General features: G+C 46.4%; 1 protein-coding gene across 3 annotated transcripts in view; it reads right to left on the bottom strand.

The window, feature by feature from the left end:
* Positions 1 to 5,248: 5,248 nt before the first annotated feature.
* TRAF3IP2 (TRAF3 interacting protein 2) overlaps positions 5,249 to 13,505 on the bottom strand; it is a 47,827-nt gene continuing 39,570 nt past the window's right edge. For 2 of the 3 annotated variants that reach the window (XM_010346480.3, XM_010346479.3), the window contains exons 7-9: positions 13,103 to 13,219; positions 9,568 to 9,642; positions 5,249 to 5,867 (exon numbers count right to left, since the gene is read on the bottom strand). In XM_010346480.3, coding sequence (XP_010344782.1) covers positions 5,721 to 5,867; positions 9,568 to 9,642; positions 13,103 to 13,219 — 339 coding nt within the window. In that variant the 3' untranslated portion in view covers positions 5,249 to 5,720. The remainder of the gene's footprint in view (positions 5,868 to 9,567; positions 9,643 to 13,102; positions 13,220 to 13,505) is intronic. The other variant, XM_074397593.1, reaches the window with a different exon arrangement.

The following is a 13,505-nucleotide window of genomic DNA, read 5'->3' as shown; positions in this document are numbered from 1 at the left end:
ATACTACAAATACAAAAATTAGCTGGGCCTGGTGCTGGGTGCAGGTAGTCCTAGCTACTCAGGAGGCTCAGGCAAGAGAATCATTTGAACCTGGGAGGCAGAGGTTGCAGAAAGCTGGGATGGCACCACACTGTACTCCAGCCTGGGCAACAGAGCGAGACAGTCTCAAAAAAAAAAAAAAAAAAAAAAAAAGAATGGTGACAGGATGATGAATATCACAGTATTTAAAAACCTTTTTCATTGTTGATGTTTTGGAGATTGGCCAAACACAACTTAAGGAAACTGATCTGGGCCAGGTGTGGTGGCTCACCGCTAAAATCCCAGCATTTTAGGAAACCAAGGCGGGAGGATTGTTTGAGCTAGGGGGTCAAGACAAGCCTGCGCAACAGAGCGAGACCCTGTCTCAAAAAAAAAAAAAATTTTTTTTTTTTTGTAGAGACGGGGTCTCTCTCTGTCACCCAAGCTGGAGTGGAGTGGTGCTATATCGGCTCACTACAATCTCCACCTCCCTGGTTCAAGCAATTCTCCTGCCTCAGCCTCCTGAGTACCTGCGATTACAGGCATGCACCACCAAGCCTGACTAATTTTTTTTGCATTTTTAGTAGAGACGGGGTTTCACCATGTTGGCCAGACTGTTCTTGAATTCCTGACCTCAGGCAATCTGCCCATCTCGGCTTCCCAAAGTGCTGGGATTACAGACTTGAGGCACTGCACCTGGCCAAAATTTTTAAAAAAATAAACTGGGCGTGGTGGCATGAGCCTTTGGTCCTAGCTACTCAGGAGGCTGAGGTGAGGGGATCACTTGAGCCCAGGAGGTTGAGGCGTCAATAAGCCATGATTGTGCCACTGCACTCCAGCCTGGGTGACAGAGCAATAAGTCAATCTGACTAATAGCAGATTTTGTCTGTATCAGGCAAGTGTCAAGACTTTTTACATTGTGCCTCAGTTTCATATAATACCAGTATAAGATAAATATGCCAAACCACTTCAAGAAAAGTCATATTTCACATAATCACAGCAATAATTAATTCCCCAAAGAATTTCTCACAGAACAAGTTGCAACATGATCAGTTAATCCTCCAGTCACTAGAGGATGGTGGTACTTCTTCCCTCAGAGAGAGAGGGAAGTATCTCCTCGGGGAAGAGACACTGGGTCATTTGTTGAACACATCTACTGTCCAAAACCAGAAAGCTTTCTAGGTTCATCAAATAAATGTCTGCAGTCTGGAAATCAGAACATCCGCGTTCTAGCCCTAGGATGAACTTGTAAGCCACAGCTGCTCTGGGCCCTGCTTTCCATGTGTGTAAAATAAAGCTGCGGGGATATATAATTTCTATGGTCTCTTTCTAGACTGAAAGTTCCATAACAGAAATAAATCATCTGAGAATTTAATTGATTTTGGTGCTTTCCTTGTTCCTTTTCTTCTTGGTTGTTGTTGTTGATTTGGTTTGTAGGCTAAACTAGAGCTATTTATCTTGAAAAATAGTGCATACTTTTCTGAGATGAGAGGCATTTCTTCTCTGTGGTATTTTCCCACAGTGTGACCTTCCTTCTCTTTGCATTTGCCACTAGGAGGTGGGTCTCACTGATTCTTCCTGGTTCATTAAGAAGAAACAGAAAGATCCCGTGTTTTGAGAGACTCTTTCTGGATCATTTCCCATGATCACAGGACTTTGCAATCCATTTGGCAAAGGTGGTGGTGACGATGGGGTGTTTGGCAAAGTGGATGAGGTGGTTGACGAAGCAGCTGGGGTAAAGAAAAATGCTCTTGGCAAAACATCATGAAATAAGGGTGGAGTGTTCAAAATGGAGAACTTGCATCCCTTGCTGAGATGACTCCGAGAAAAACTCTGTCTTTAAAGAGGTGATTTATTTAACAGGAAACAAAGGAAAGGGTATCAACAGCAATAATTTTTCTGAACACAGAGCTGAGAAATAGCTAGTCTAATACTTTGATGGTAGCCATGTACTGAGACCTCTTTGAACAATGTAGAAGTTAAACTAGACAGGCAGGTATTTTGAAACCAGTCACTGACATTAAAAATTACATTTAAAACTCTAAATTAGATAAGAACCTAAGCTTGCATTCCACAAACCCACCCCTCAAATCAGTGTAGGTCTGAATAAAGCCTTGGGGCTAAGAGGTTATTTTTGCTAAGTTAGCCCTACCCCACTTCCACCCCCAAAATATCTAAAGATGAATGCCCGAGGACCAGCATAACATCTAAATCAGGCGTCCCCAAACTTTTTACACAGGGGGCCAGTTCACTGTCCCTCAGACCGTTGGAGGGCCACCACATACTGTGCTCCTCTCACTGACCACTAATGAAAGAGGTGTCCCTTCCTGAAGTGCGGCGGGGGGCCGGATAAATGGCCTCAGGGGGCCGCATGCGGGGGGGGGGGGGCGTAGTTTGGGGACACCTGATCTAAATCAACCAAGTGTTAATCCTACTGTCAGTGCTCTCAAATACTTGTTAAAATTCCTTTGATGGGCCAGGCGAGGTGGCTCATGCCAATAATCCCAGCATGGGAGGCCGAGGTGGGCGGATCACCTGAGATCAGGAGATGGAGACCATCCTGGCTAATAGGGTAAAACCCCATCTTTACTTAAAAAAAAAAAAAAATTAACCAGGCGTGGTGGCAGGCACCTTTAGTTCCAGCTACTTGGGAAGCTGAGGCAGGACACTCACTTGAACCCACGAGGTAGAGGTTGCAGTGCGCCAAGATCTCACCAGTACACTTCAGCCTGGGTGACCGAGCGAGACTGTTTCCAAAAAAAAAAAAAAAAAAAAGGAAAAAAGTTCCTTTGATGTTGGTGGTCATCGGATTTCAGGGGCCAAGCTTTTATCACTTGGCCAGGTGCCTGTGTGTGTGTGTGTGTGTGTGTACTTTTGTTTTTCGCTACCAGTGCTACCAGCTGTAACACTTTAATGACTCTTTGTGGAACACCAGGGACCACTGCTCATCAACCACCTGGGGAAGGAAGAGTGAAAGGAATGAGTGGTTGAGAGCTTAGGACAGGTCTCTGAAGGGAGGAAGGGTTAATAACATCACATTACTAAATCTTTGCAAACTAGAAACATTTCAGAGTAATTGGTGATGTCATTTTATTTACAAACGTGTCAAATCCTTAATGACAGTGTCACCTCAGACTAAAAAAGGTAATTAAAAAAGAGAAACAAGACTCGAAGTTTGTGTTTAGGGTGTTTTCCAGGTTATCCAAGTAAGAAAGTCAGTTCTACCAGGTCTCAAAACTATGAAACTAATGTTATACATCATAAAGTCTTACAAATGAGTACTTATGCTAGGTTGTTTTATTTTTTTTGAGATGGAGTCTCACTTTGTCACCCAGGCTGGAGTATAGTGACACAATCTCAGCTCACTGCAATCTCCGCCTCCCAGGTTCAAGCGATTCTCCTGCCTCAGCCTCCCAAGCAGCTGAAACTACAGGTGCCCGCCACCATGCCCAGCTAATGTTTTGTATTTTTAGTAGAGACGGGGTTTCACTGTGTTAGCCAGGATGGTCTCGATCTCCTGATCTCGTGATCTGCCCGCCTTGGACTCCCAAAGTGCTAGAATTAGTGGCATGAGCCACTGCACCTGGTCATTCGTTATGCTAGTTTTTCTTCTCCTTTCCTATTTTTTAAAGAAAAAAGACATTCATCTCACCCAGTAGACAGCTAAGTTATAAAGTAAATAAAACTAGTGTTCTTTCCAATGCATTGGCAATGTTTCTGATTTACAGTTAACAAGTATTTGTCCTTTCCCTGTGCTGACATGTAAAAGTTGGACTGGGCTGGGCATGGTGGCTCTCATCCGTAATCCCAGCACTTTGGGAGGCTGAGGCCGGTGAATCACTTAAGCCCAGGAGTTCCATAATAGCCCGGACAACATGGCGAAACCCTGTATCTATGAAATATACAAAAATTAACCAAGCATGTTGGTGCGCGCCTGTAGTCTCAGCTACTTGGGAGGCTGAAGTGGGAGGATCATCTGAGCCCAGCAAGGTCAAAGCTGCAGTGAGCCAAGACTGTGTGATTACACTGCAACCTAGGAAACAGAGTGAGACTCTGTCCCAAAAAAAAAAAAAAAAAAAAAAAAAAAAAGTTGGACTATCTTGTAGCACAAATGAGCCTTAAGAGGCTGGTAGATAAAGAAAGGGAAGCAGTAGCTTTCACCCCCAAAAAGTCTTCATTGGTTTAGTAGCTTGGGCCCTAATTAAAACCATCCCACCTTTATAGTTTATGTAGATTTGATACATGTATACATATTTTATACATGGATATGTGTATGTGTTCTTTTTCTCCAGATCAGATAAGATACATAGATATAGATATCCAAAATTATCAACCTGATGATACTGTCGAAGAAAGTAAAAAAGAAGAAAATGTCTGTTAAGAAAATGTAAATTTGTCCTCTTAGAGACAGAATTATGAAAATGAAAACTCAGTCACTCCTCAAAAGAGTATTTAGAATTTAGGTTCTAGACATCAAAGCTTTTAGAGTGATTAGAGATGCTTTTGTCCATGTCATTTTATAAATGAGTCCCTGAAAGGACTTGCTAAAGGTCACACAGCTAGTCGGTGGTAGAACCAAGATTAGAAAACAGACTACAGTTCCAGCCTACATCCCCCATTACTTCATACATCTATGCAAAGTCAGATCCTGAGAACCATAAGTGTACTATTTAGAATCATGGACGTATGCTGTACAAAGTCGTTTTGTTAAAAACCTTTTTTTGTTTCATTTTCGTTTTTGTTTTAGACAGTCTCACTCTGTTTCCCAGGCCAGAGTGCAGTGGCGCAATTTCATCCTCACTGCATCTTCTGCCTCCCGGGTTCAAGCAATTCTCCTGCCTCAGCCTCCCAAGTAGCTGGGATTACAGGCACTTGCCACCATGCCCGGCTAGTTTTTTTGTATTTTTAGCAGAGACGGGTTTCACCATGTTGGCCAGGATAGTCTCGGATTCCTGACCTCAAATCATCTGCCTGCTTCAGCCTCCCAAAGTGCTGGGATTACAGGCGTGAGCCACCAAGCCCAGCCTAAAAATCTTTACTGCAAGAATAAAGCTTCCATGATCATCGTTAAAAAACCATTGTTTAACTATCTAGCTTTAATCCTTTAATACAGAGTGGTCTGTTACCTAATATTATATCTAATCAGCTTTGTTGATGTCCCTGGAAGCAACTGCCCATATCATTATAAATTATATGTATCTATCTCCTTTGAGATAAGTAAAACATAATCTTACAAAAGAGTAAACATTTTATTATTTGTACACAAATCAGTTTGCTCTGAGGATACAAAAGCATCTGGCTAACTCATAAAAGTAGCCAGAAGTGACAGGAGAGTGTTGGTAGTCATTTCCATTTGCTGCCACATCCCTTACATGATCTACTTGCTAAGCACTGAGAGGCCCAGAATGGACACGTCAAACTGTCAGGAGGAACACGTGGAACACTGGCACCTGCAATGGGTTTTTTTTTTTAAAAAAACAGAGGATGCAGAGCGGCCGCAGACTCCACTTCAGAGCTACCGTGTGTGGAGGTCTCCAGGGAAGAGCTCTCTGCACAACAGGTTTCCTGGGGGCCAGAGGGCCTCCTGGGGAGGAACAGAGAAAAAAACCAGCCAGGAGTGCCACCAACCAGCCTCAGCTAGAACACTGTCCGAACAGGGCCCCAAACATGGCCTGGCCCCAGTGTTCGGCGGATGGACGGTGTCACAAGGGAACCACCTGAAGGGTGGGCAGAGGCCCCCGTGGAGGAGCCACGTACTCTTCCTCTCTCAGCAGCCGCAGCAGGATGTTTTTTTTATTCTTGGGCCAGCTGTATATGTGAGTGTTCTGAAGCCAGGTGGGCACGTGCTCCTATGGGAGACAGAATGACAGGAGCAAAGGTCATTAGAGAAAAACCTGGATTCCAGATCCCAGGCTCAGTTCCCAAACATTTCTGGCTTTCCCTACATGGGCGTTTCCTACCAAACTGTCCTGGGAGCTGTACTGTTTTGCTTGTGGAAAGGTTTAGCATGTGAAATGTTCTTGGCTTCGGGAACAAGCTGCATATCTCATTACACAAACCACATGTGCACAGCATTTTCTGTCAGTCTCCCAGGCTACCTACCCTTTGCATTTCAACGTGCTTTTCACCACCCTCACATAAAAGGGGTAGGACAGAGGTCACACAGAGTGATGTGAATTCTCCTGTGACTTCAGAAGAAGTATGCCAGAGCCATAGGCTTAAATCAATTCATTACTCTTTGACTCCAGCCCCTGATCTGGCCTGCAGTAGAAGGAGCCCGTCAGACCTCGGTTATCAAGCGCAGGCAGAAACAGTTAGCCAGGGATGCTGGGGGTGCAGTGTCAGACTGCCCTCATGGAGTGGATGTTCTGGTGCGGAGAGGTAGGTAATAAGGAAAATGGATAGTGTGTTCAGCGGTGATGCATGCTGTGGAGACGAATTAAACAAGAAAGGGGACAGGGAGTGCTGCGGCCGGTGTGAAAGATTCGCAGTTTTCAATAGGGTGCTTAGGAGAGGCCTCGCTGAGAAAATGAGCAGAGACCTAAAAGAGGAGAAGCAGCAGGCTCTGGGTCCAGGCAGATGGAAGAGCCAGCGTGAAGGCCTTGTGGTGGGAGTGTGCTGAGCCTGTTCACAAGCAACAAGGCCACTATGAGTAGAGCCGAGTGAGTAGATGCAGAGGTCTGGAAGTAGAAGGGGCTGTATCGGATAGCACCCTGTAGGCCACGGTAAGGCCTTTGCTTTTGAGTCTAACTCCAAGGGACTATAGCGTGGGACTCCTTTGGGGACTGTGGGATGTGCTTAGAAGCAGCACCCGCTTCATCTCAGGCATCAAGCTGGGTACTGAGGATGCCCAAATGAAAAGGACACAGGACTGCCTTGAGGACTTCAAATCTTAGGATGAAGGCAAAATGTCAAGAAATGATTTTCTAGTCAATGGTATACCAAGCGGGCAGGTGGTGAGAGCAGCCTCTGCTGAGCTCAGGCAATACAGGCATTGTCAAAGGAGATTTAAAAATAATAACAAAACCAGTGAAAACTTGGTTTTCTATATCACCATGCTCCAATAATTCTAAACAATTATTCCCAGTACCCTCAACCCAAACACATGCCATTGACCCAAGGTACTAGAACTAAGCACTCTTAAGAAAGGGACAATGAAATATATTGGCATGGAGGTAAAGAGGTGTCAGGTCCTGGGCATGGTGGCTCATGCCTCTAATCCCAACACTTGGGAGGCCAAGGCAAGTGGACCACCAGAGGTCCCAAGTAGCTGGGACCAGCCTGGCCAACATGGTGAAATCCCGTCTCTACTAAACATACAAAAATTAGCCAGGCCTGGTAGCGGTGCTTGTGACCCCAGCTACTTGGGGCGGCTGAGGCAGGAGAATTGCTTGAATCTGGGAGGTGGAGGTTGCAGTGAGCTGAGATCGTACCATTGCACTCCAGCCTGGGAGAGAGAGCGAGACTCTGTCTCAAAAAACAACAACAACAACAAAACCACTTTAGGAGGCCGAGGCAGGCGGATCACAAGGTCAAGAGATCAAGACCATCCTGGCCATAATGGTGAAACCCCATCCCTATTAAAAATACAAAAATTAGCTGGGCATGGTGGCACGTGCCTATGGTCCCAGCTACTTGGGAGGTTGAGGCAAGAGTATTACTTGAACCCGGGAGGCAGAGGTTGTAGTGAGCTGAGATCACGCCACTACACTCCAGCCTGGGTGACAGAGCAAGACTGTCTCAAAAAAAAGAAGTGTCAGGGGAGGCTAGAGAGACTGGATATAAGGATAAGTAAGAGTTCACCAGGCAGGCAAGTTAGGGAAGGGCACTGCAAGCAGATGGAACAGAATAGGCAAAGGCAAAGAAACCCAAAAGAACACAGCACGTGTGAGGGCATGCTGAAGTCGTCCAGGGTGACCAGAGCACAGAGCATCTACAGAGGGTGAAAAGAGAGAGAAAACCACGCAAGGGGACACAGTCCTCTTCTGAGAGGCCTCATAGCCCATGCTGAGAAAGGTGGATATGATCTTGCAGTCAATGGGGAAACAGCACAGAATTTTTAAGCTGCCAAGAAACAGATCGGGCCTACATTTTGGATGTTCCTCTTTGATGGCAGAGCAGAGGATGGCTAGCACAAGGTCAAAGTGGAGACGAGGGAACCAGTAAGGAGCCTCATCAGTGAGAGCAGTGAGACCCTGGGCAAGGGTGACACAGGGAGAATGGAAGGGCGTGCTGTTGTACAGGCTGTGCACCGTACAGCCTGAGGTGTCCTAGTCACATAAACTGGAGCCTCTCTCATCCAGGGCAAAGGTCTCAGTGCAGTCCTGACATCCGAGGATCCCTCCAGGGTGAAAAGGGGCCCGAGCACAGGGTGCTATGGTCTTATTCTCAAGATGTTTACTCCACCACTGCCTTCCCATTGCCAAGCCTGGAACGTGGCCTCAGATGGTTTTGCCCCCATTCTTCAAACTTGCTGGCAGACCCTTCTGGTGTGAAAAGCCTCAGATGAATCACAGCAAAGTTCATTCTGGTAACTGTGTAGATTTAATTCCTGTAATTGTGGGCTATGAGAACTGAACTATGTGCAGTGAAATACCTCCCTGGAACAACCAGCAAAAACTGTACACATCTTGACTTTTATATACAAGAGATAAGAAGTATCATATGAACCTTCTCTTTTCCTCTCTTGAGTTAAAACAGAAACTCCCTCTTTGTGTGCAGTGGTTCTTTGAACAATTAGGGCAGCAGTGATCCTATCAGATAGCTTTAAAACCTTGCTGATTCATGCTGCTGAACTGAGTGGTACAACTTGTTGATCTTTCTGGTAACATTGTTTTCTCTAAGGATTGATAAAGAATTGATGCAGTGGCTCACGCCTGTGATCCCAACACTCTGGGAGGCTGAGGTGGGCAGATCACCGGAGGTCAAGAGTTCTAGACCAGCCTGGCCAACATGGTGAAACCCTATCTCTACTAAAAATACAAAAATTAGTCAGGCAAGGTGGTGGGTGCCTATAAACTCAGCTACTTGGGAGGCTGAAGCAAAAGAATCACTTGAACCAAGGAGTCAGAGGTTGCAGTGAGCTGAGGTTATACCACTGCACTCCAGGCTGGGCAACACAGTGAGACTCCATCTCACTTAAAAAAAAAAAAAAAAAAAAAAAAAAGAACTCCAAGTGCAGTGGCTCACGCCTGTAATCCCAGCACTTTGGGAGGCCAAGGTGGGCGGATCACAAGGTCAGGAGATCAGGACCATCCTGGCTAAACATGGTAAAACCCCATCTCTACTAAAAATACAAAAAATTAGCTGAGCTAGTGCCATGTGCCTATAGTCCCAGCTACTTGGGAGGCTGAGGCAGGAGAATCGCTTGAACCAGGGAGGCGGAGGTTGCAGTGAGCTGAGATTGTGCCACTGCACTCCAGCCTGGGTGACAGAGCAAGACTCCATTTAAAAGAAAAAAAAAATGGACTAGGTTTTCCACTTAAAATCCCAGATGGCAAAGCAAACCAAAGATTAAATTATGAGGTTTTTGTTTCTTTGTTTGTTTACCTTCTTAGCATTTGGGAAGAGCACAGGGATGAATCTGAAATTCATGCTTCCTTGTTTTATGAACTCAATCTGCATCTGAAACCAAATAAATTTGAAGGTTTAATTTTAGGAATGAGGATGAGGAGTTAATGGTCCCCATAATGATGCAAGTCCACATGGTATTTTTATTCTGATTTCCATATTTGAGTGTCACACACTTATAATTTTAAGCCCCCCTAATTACACATCTATTCCATTCACTCATTTATCAGTCCTTTATTAGAGGCCTATTAGAAGTCACATTCTATGTTGGACTTTGGGTGTCAGGATCAGGATACCTTCAGGGTGTGCGGAAACCGGCTTGCAGCAGCTCACAAAAGCTGGCTGTGTACATCTCTTCCTAATTCTGTGTTCACTGACTTCACACTGATAGCTTGAAATTGGCAATGGTGAGAGTATTTATACCATGGAAATAGGTAAGTGCTACAAATCAGGAGAGCCAGCTTAGCAGAACACCACTGATACAGTCCCTATCTTCACAAGGCCAGCAGTCTAGTGAGCAGGCAGAAAGGTAAATCACCAACCAGAGTGCAGGGTGAAAAGTGTGAACAATTGCTCCGGAAGCCCAGAATGGGGGCCATCCATTCTACATCAGAAACTGGAAGGACAGTTACAAAAGAGGGGTCATTTGGGCACAGAAAGAAAAGATTTTGCTCAAGTAGGGAAAACAGAGGCAAGGAGAAGGACCTTCTCAGCAGAGGCAACAACATGAGCAAAGGTCTGGAGGTATGAAAGCGTGTTGATGTGGTTGGAACCAACTATTAATGCACTGTGGCCAGAGCACACGATGGGCTTGGCAGAGAGGGGAGGTCAATTGTGAAGAGCTCTGTCTGCCAGGATTTAGGTTCCTCACACCAGTTCCAATATGGTCTGATACTGCAGAAGCCCAAGAAGATTTAACTACCAAGAACTCTCTCAAAAATCAGAATTTTCAATAAGAGGGGTGTTAGAGTCTTCCAAATCCTGTGACCAGCACAAAGCTTTCTGTCATCTGATGAGAAGGAAATGAGGAGTTATGTGTTCCCAACCATTTCATCTTCCAATTGATTTTTATAACTGAGAAGTTTTCATTGTGCATGGAATAAGAAGAAAGTGACAGTGGTGATGGCCGGTTATTGAAATCACCATAGAAACCCCTCATAAACACACTCTCACATATACTCACACACACATGATCGCACAAAACACACAAATCCTCCACAAGGTGTTTTCTCAGAACCACCTCTGCCTGCCTGGCTGACTTCCTGGACCCCTCTAGGCAACAGAAAACCCTGGAGCAGTAAGAACTTGGCCATGACAGAGGGAGTGCAGAGGTACTGACGAGTAACTGCATCTCAGAACATATGTTTTAAAATGACCCACGTACTGTGCAGCTAGAAGCACCAGTCACACCAGCACGGAGTAGACATGAAAGGCAGGGGGCAGGGTGCACAAGTTACAAGTGAAGCACTGAGTTTTGTTGGACTTGTAGGACTCCATATACTGTGAAGCTTGGCTTGTGCACTAGGCTGCCCAGCCTGTGGAGGGGCGGTCAGCAGCAGTACATTTTTAATTTTCTCTCCTCCTTCCAGACACTGGCATTCTGTGAACTAGTTCACTCCGTGATGCAGTTACTCGTCAGTACCTCTGCACTCCCTGTGTCATGACCAAGTTCTTAATTGTTCCAGGGTTTTCTATTGTCCAGAGGGGTCCAGGAAGTCAGCCAGGCAGGCAGGAAGGCAATTCTCTATCTGGCCTCTTTGACCCCTTCTGTGATGAGGAAGGGCCCAAGACACTGTGGCCCAAGAAAGCAAGTCTGGAGACAGTCTGGTTCCAATTGGTACAGTCAGACAAGCTCTGAGGCGGAGCTGTGTATTACTGCCTGGCTATGCCGCACACCCACGGAGCTAGACAGGTTTCCTTAGAACTGGCTGAGGCCTCAAGCCCTTCCCACGCACGAGCTGTCAGCTCCCAGGACTGGCAGGTTCCTAGAGATGCAGACAGGGCATCGCATGCTCTGAGGCCATGCAGATGTGCAGCAGAGAACCAAGGGACAAAGCCTGCCATCACCTTTTAAGACAGTTTACTTCCAGAAATGATACCTTTCCGGGGCACTGTACAAGGGCTGTGAGACTGGTCGAGACCAGAATAGGAGGAGCCTTATCTCCTGACTCCCTGGCCTCACTTTTTAACCTCATCACCTTGCCTCAGCTCTTCCTTTGGCTTGGTTGTGAGCTCACATGAGAGGTCTGCACTTGGTAGAAAGGGAGACAGAGACCATGAAGACTCAGATGGGGAACACCCCGCCCCTTTCCCACACTGTTGATCTACAGGACAGACTTGGGACCTCCATCTGCTTCCCCTGAGGTAAAGCTGTGTGCACTGAGACTGCCTGGCCGTGTCCTCCCCATCTTTTCAACTTAGTCAGATGCTCTGTGCCCATTCCAGGTGCCTGCCCTCCTCGTGGAGTGTTAGAGCTGACATGGAGCTTATCAGTTCTAGTCCAGTGATTTCCCAAGCCAGAATCCTTGGTCAACAAAACAAGCCTGAGAAGTGCAAACCAGCTCTAGCTGAGGTGGGGTGGGAGGTGCACAGCCAGCCTCTCCTCCAGCACAGATGGGCACCCACTGGGAAGTCTGCAGGACAGCCTGAAAGTCACAAGTGTAGCCCCGCATCCTAGCCAAGCAGAAACTGTCTCCATAGCATCTCTATAATCACAGGGAGCAGGAGGATTGCTAGCCCATAAAACAGCCAGTTCCAAAGCTGGGTGATTGTTTTGGTCAGAATGTTCTCGTTTCATCCTGTGCTGAGCAAGTCTAATATCCTACAGATTTCTCCCACTGATTTGAATTTAACCAGGCCCCATAGTTCCCCACCTGCCATGAGCTAAGAACACTCCCTTCCCTTGTTTGAGCATCTGATATGTACCAGATACTTTGAAAACATTATTTCATTTCATCTTCACAACAACCCTGTAAGTATTAGCGACCCATTTCGTGAATAGGGACATTGAAGCATGAAGAGTTTAAGCAGTGGGGCCCCGGTCACACAGCCTGGACATGAGGAAGCCAACTTTAACCAAGCCCACCTGATGCAACGGCAGGTGTCCCTTTCACTATGCCACTGCTTTCTGAAAAGGCAGGGCACAGAACATGATTCAGCTGCAGGAGCCAGCCCTCCACACCACCCTGTCTCCCACCTCCTAGGACTTATTTGCTGGCAAACAGTCAAACCATGAGAGCACTTCTTTCCAGAATCTTGGATCCCAGAGATCACAGATTGTGCTCCCCTTGTAACTGATAGGAACAACTGAGTCCCAGAGGTGCAATGACTTGCCCACAGTCCCTAATGCAGATGGAGCCAGAATCAACAGCCCCTCTCCTGACATGGCAGGCCTGGAACTCTTCACCCAGCATCATGCTGCCCTCAGTTGGTCTCTGGGGAAGAATGGGACTTCCTTGGACAAGGTATCCATCCCCAGGGGACAGTAAGGTGCTGTGATCCCTTCCCCACTCACCATCCGATGAATGTACTTAGTATGTAAGCCATGCTCATCCTCGTCCAGCTGCGACTCAGCGCCTTCCACATCCTGTTTGTATTTGGGGCTGATTGCTACGATTATCATCACGGTCTTCTGTTAATGAGAGGGAGAAAGGCATGTTTATGGAAGTATAAAGTGTGGTTCGTTTGGTGAAGGCAGGCTGGAAACTGGCCAGCAGGACCGTAGGCGTTCTCCGACACACCGGATGGAGGGTCAGGCTCATTCTCCATAGAAAGAGAAGCACTGGCCCCCACTCAGGCAGACCCTTGTCCCTGCTTCTCTCCTCCATCTCCAGCCCAGCCCCACCTCGAACATGCAGAGTGAATGACTCAGAGAGGAGCTCTCCTAGATAGATGTGCTTTTGCCTACCATTTTCCAC

Source organism: Saimiri boliviensis, chromosome 4 (genome assembly GCF_048565385.1).
Source record: "Saimiri boliviensis isolate mSaiBol1 chromosome 4, mSaiBol1.pri, whole genome shotgun sequence".
In the NCBI taxonomy this organism is placed as follows: Eukaryota; Metazoa; Chordata; class Mammalia; order Primates; family Cebidae; genus Saimiri; species Saimiri boliviensis.
This window is presented reverse-complemented; position numbering and strand designations above follow the sequence as displayed.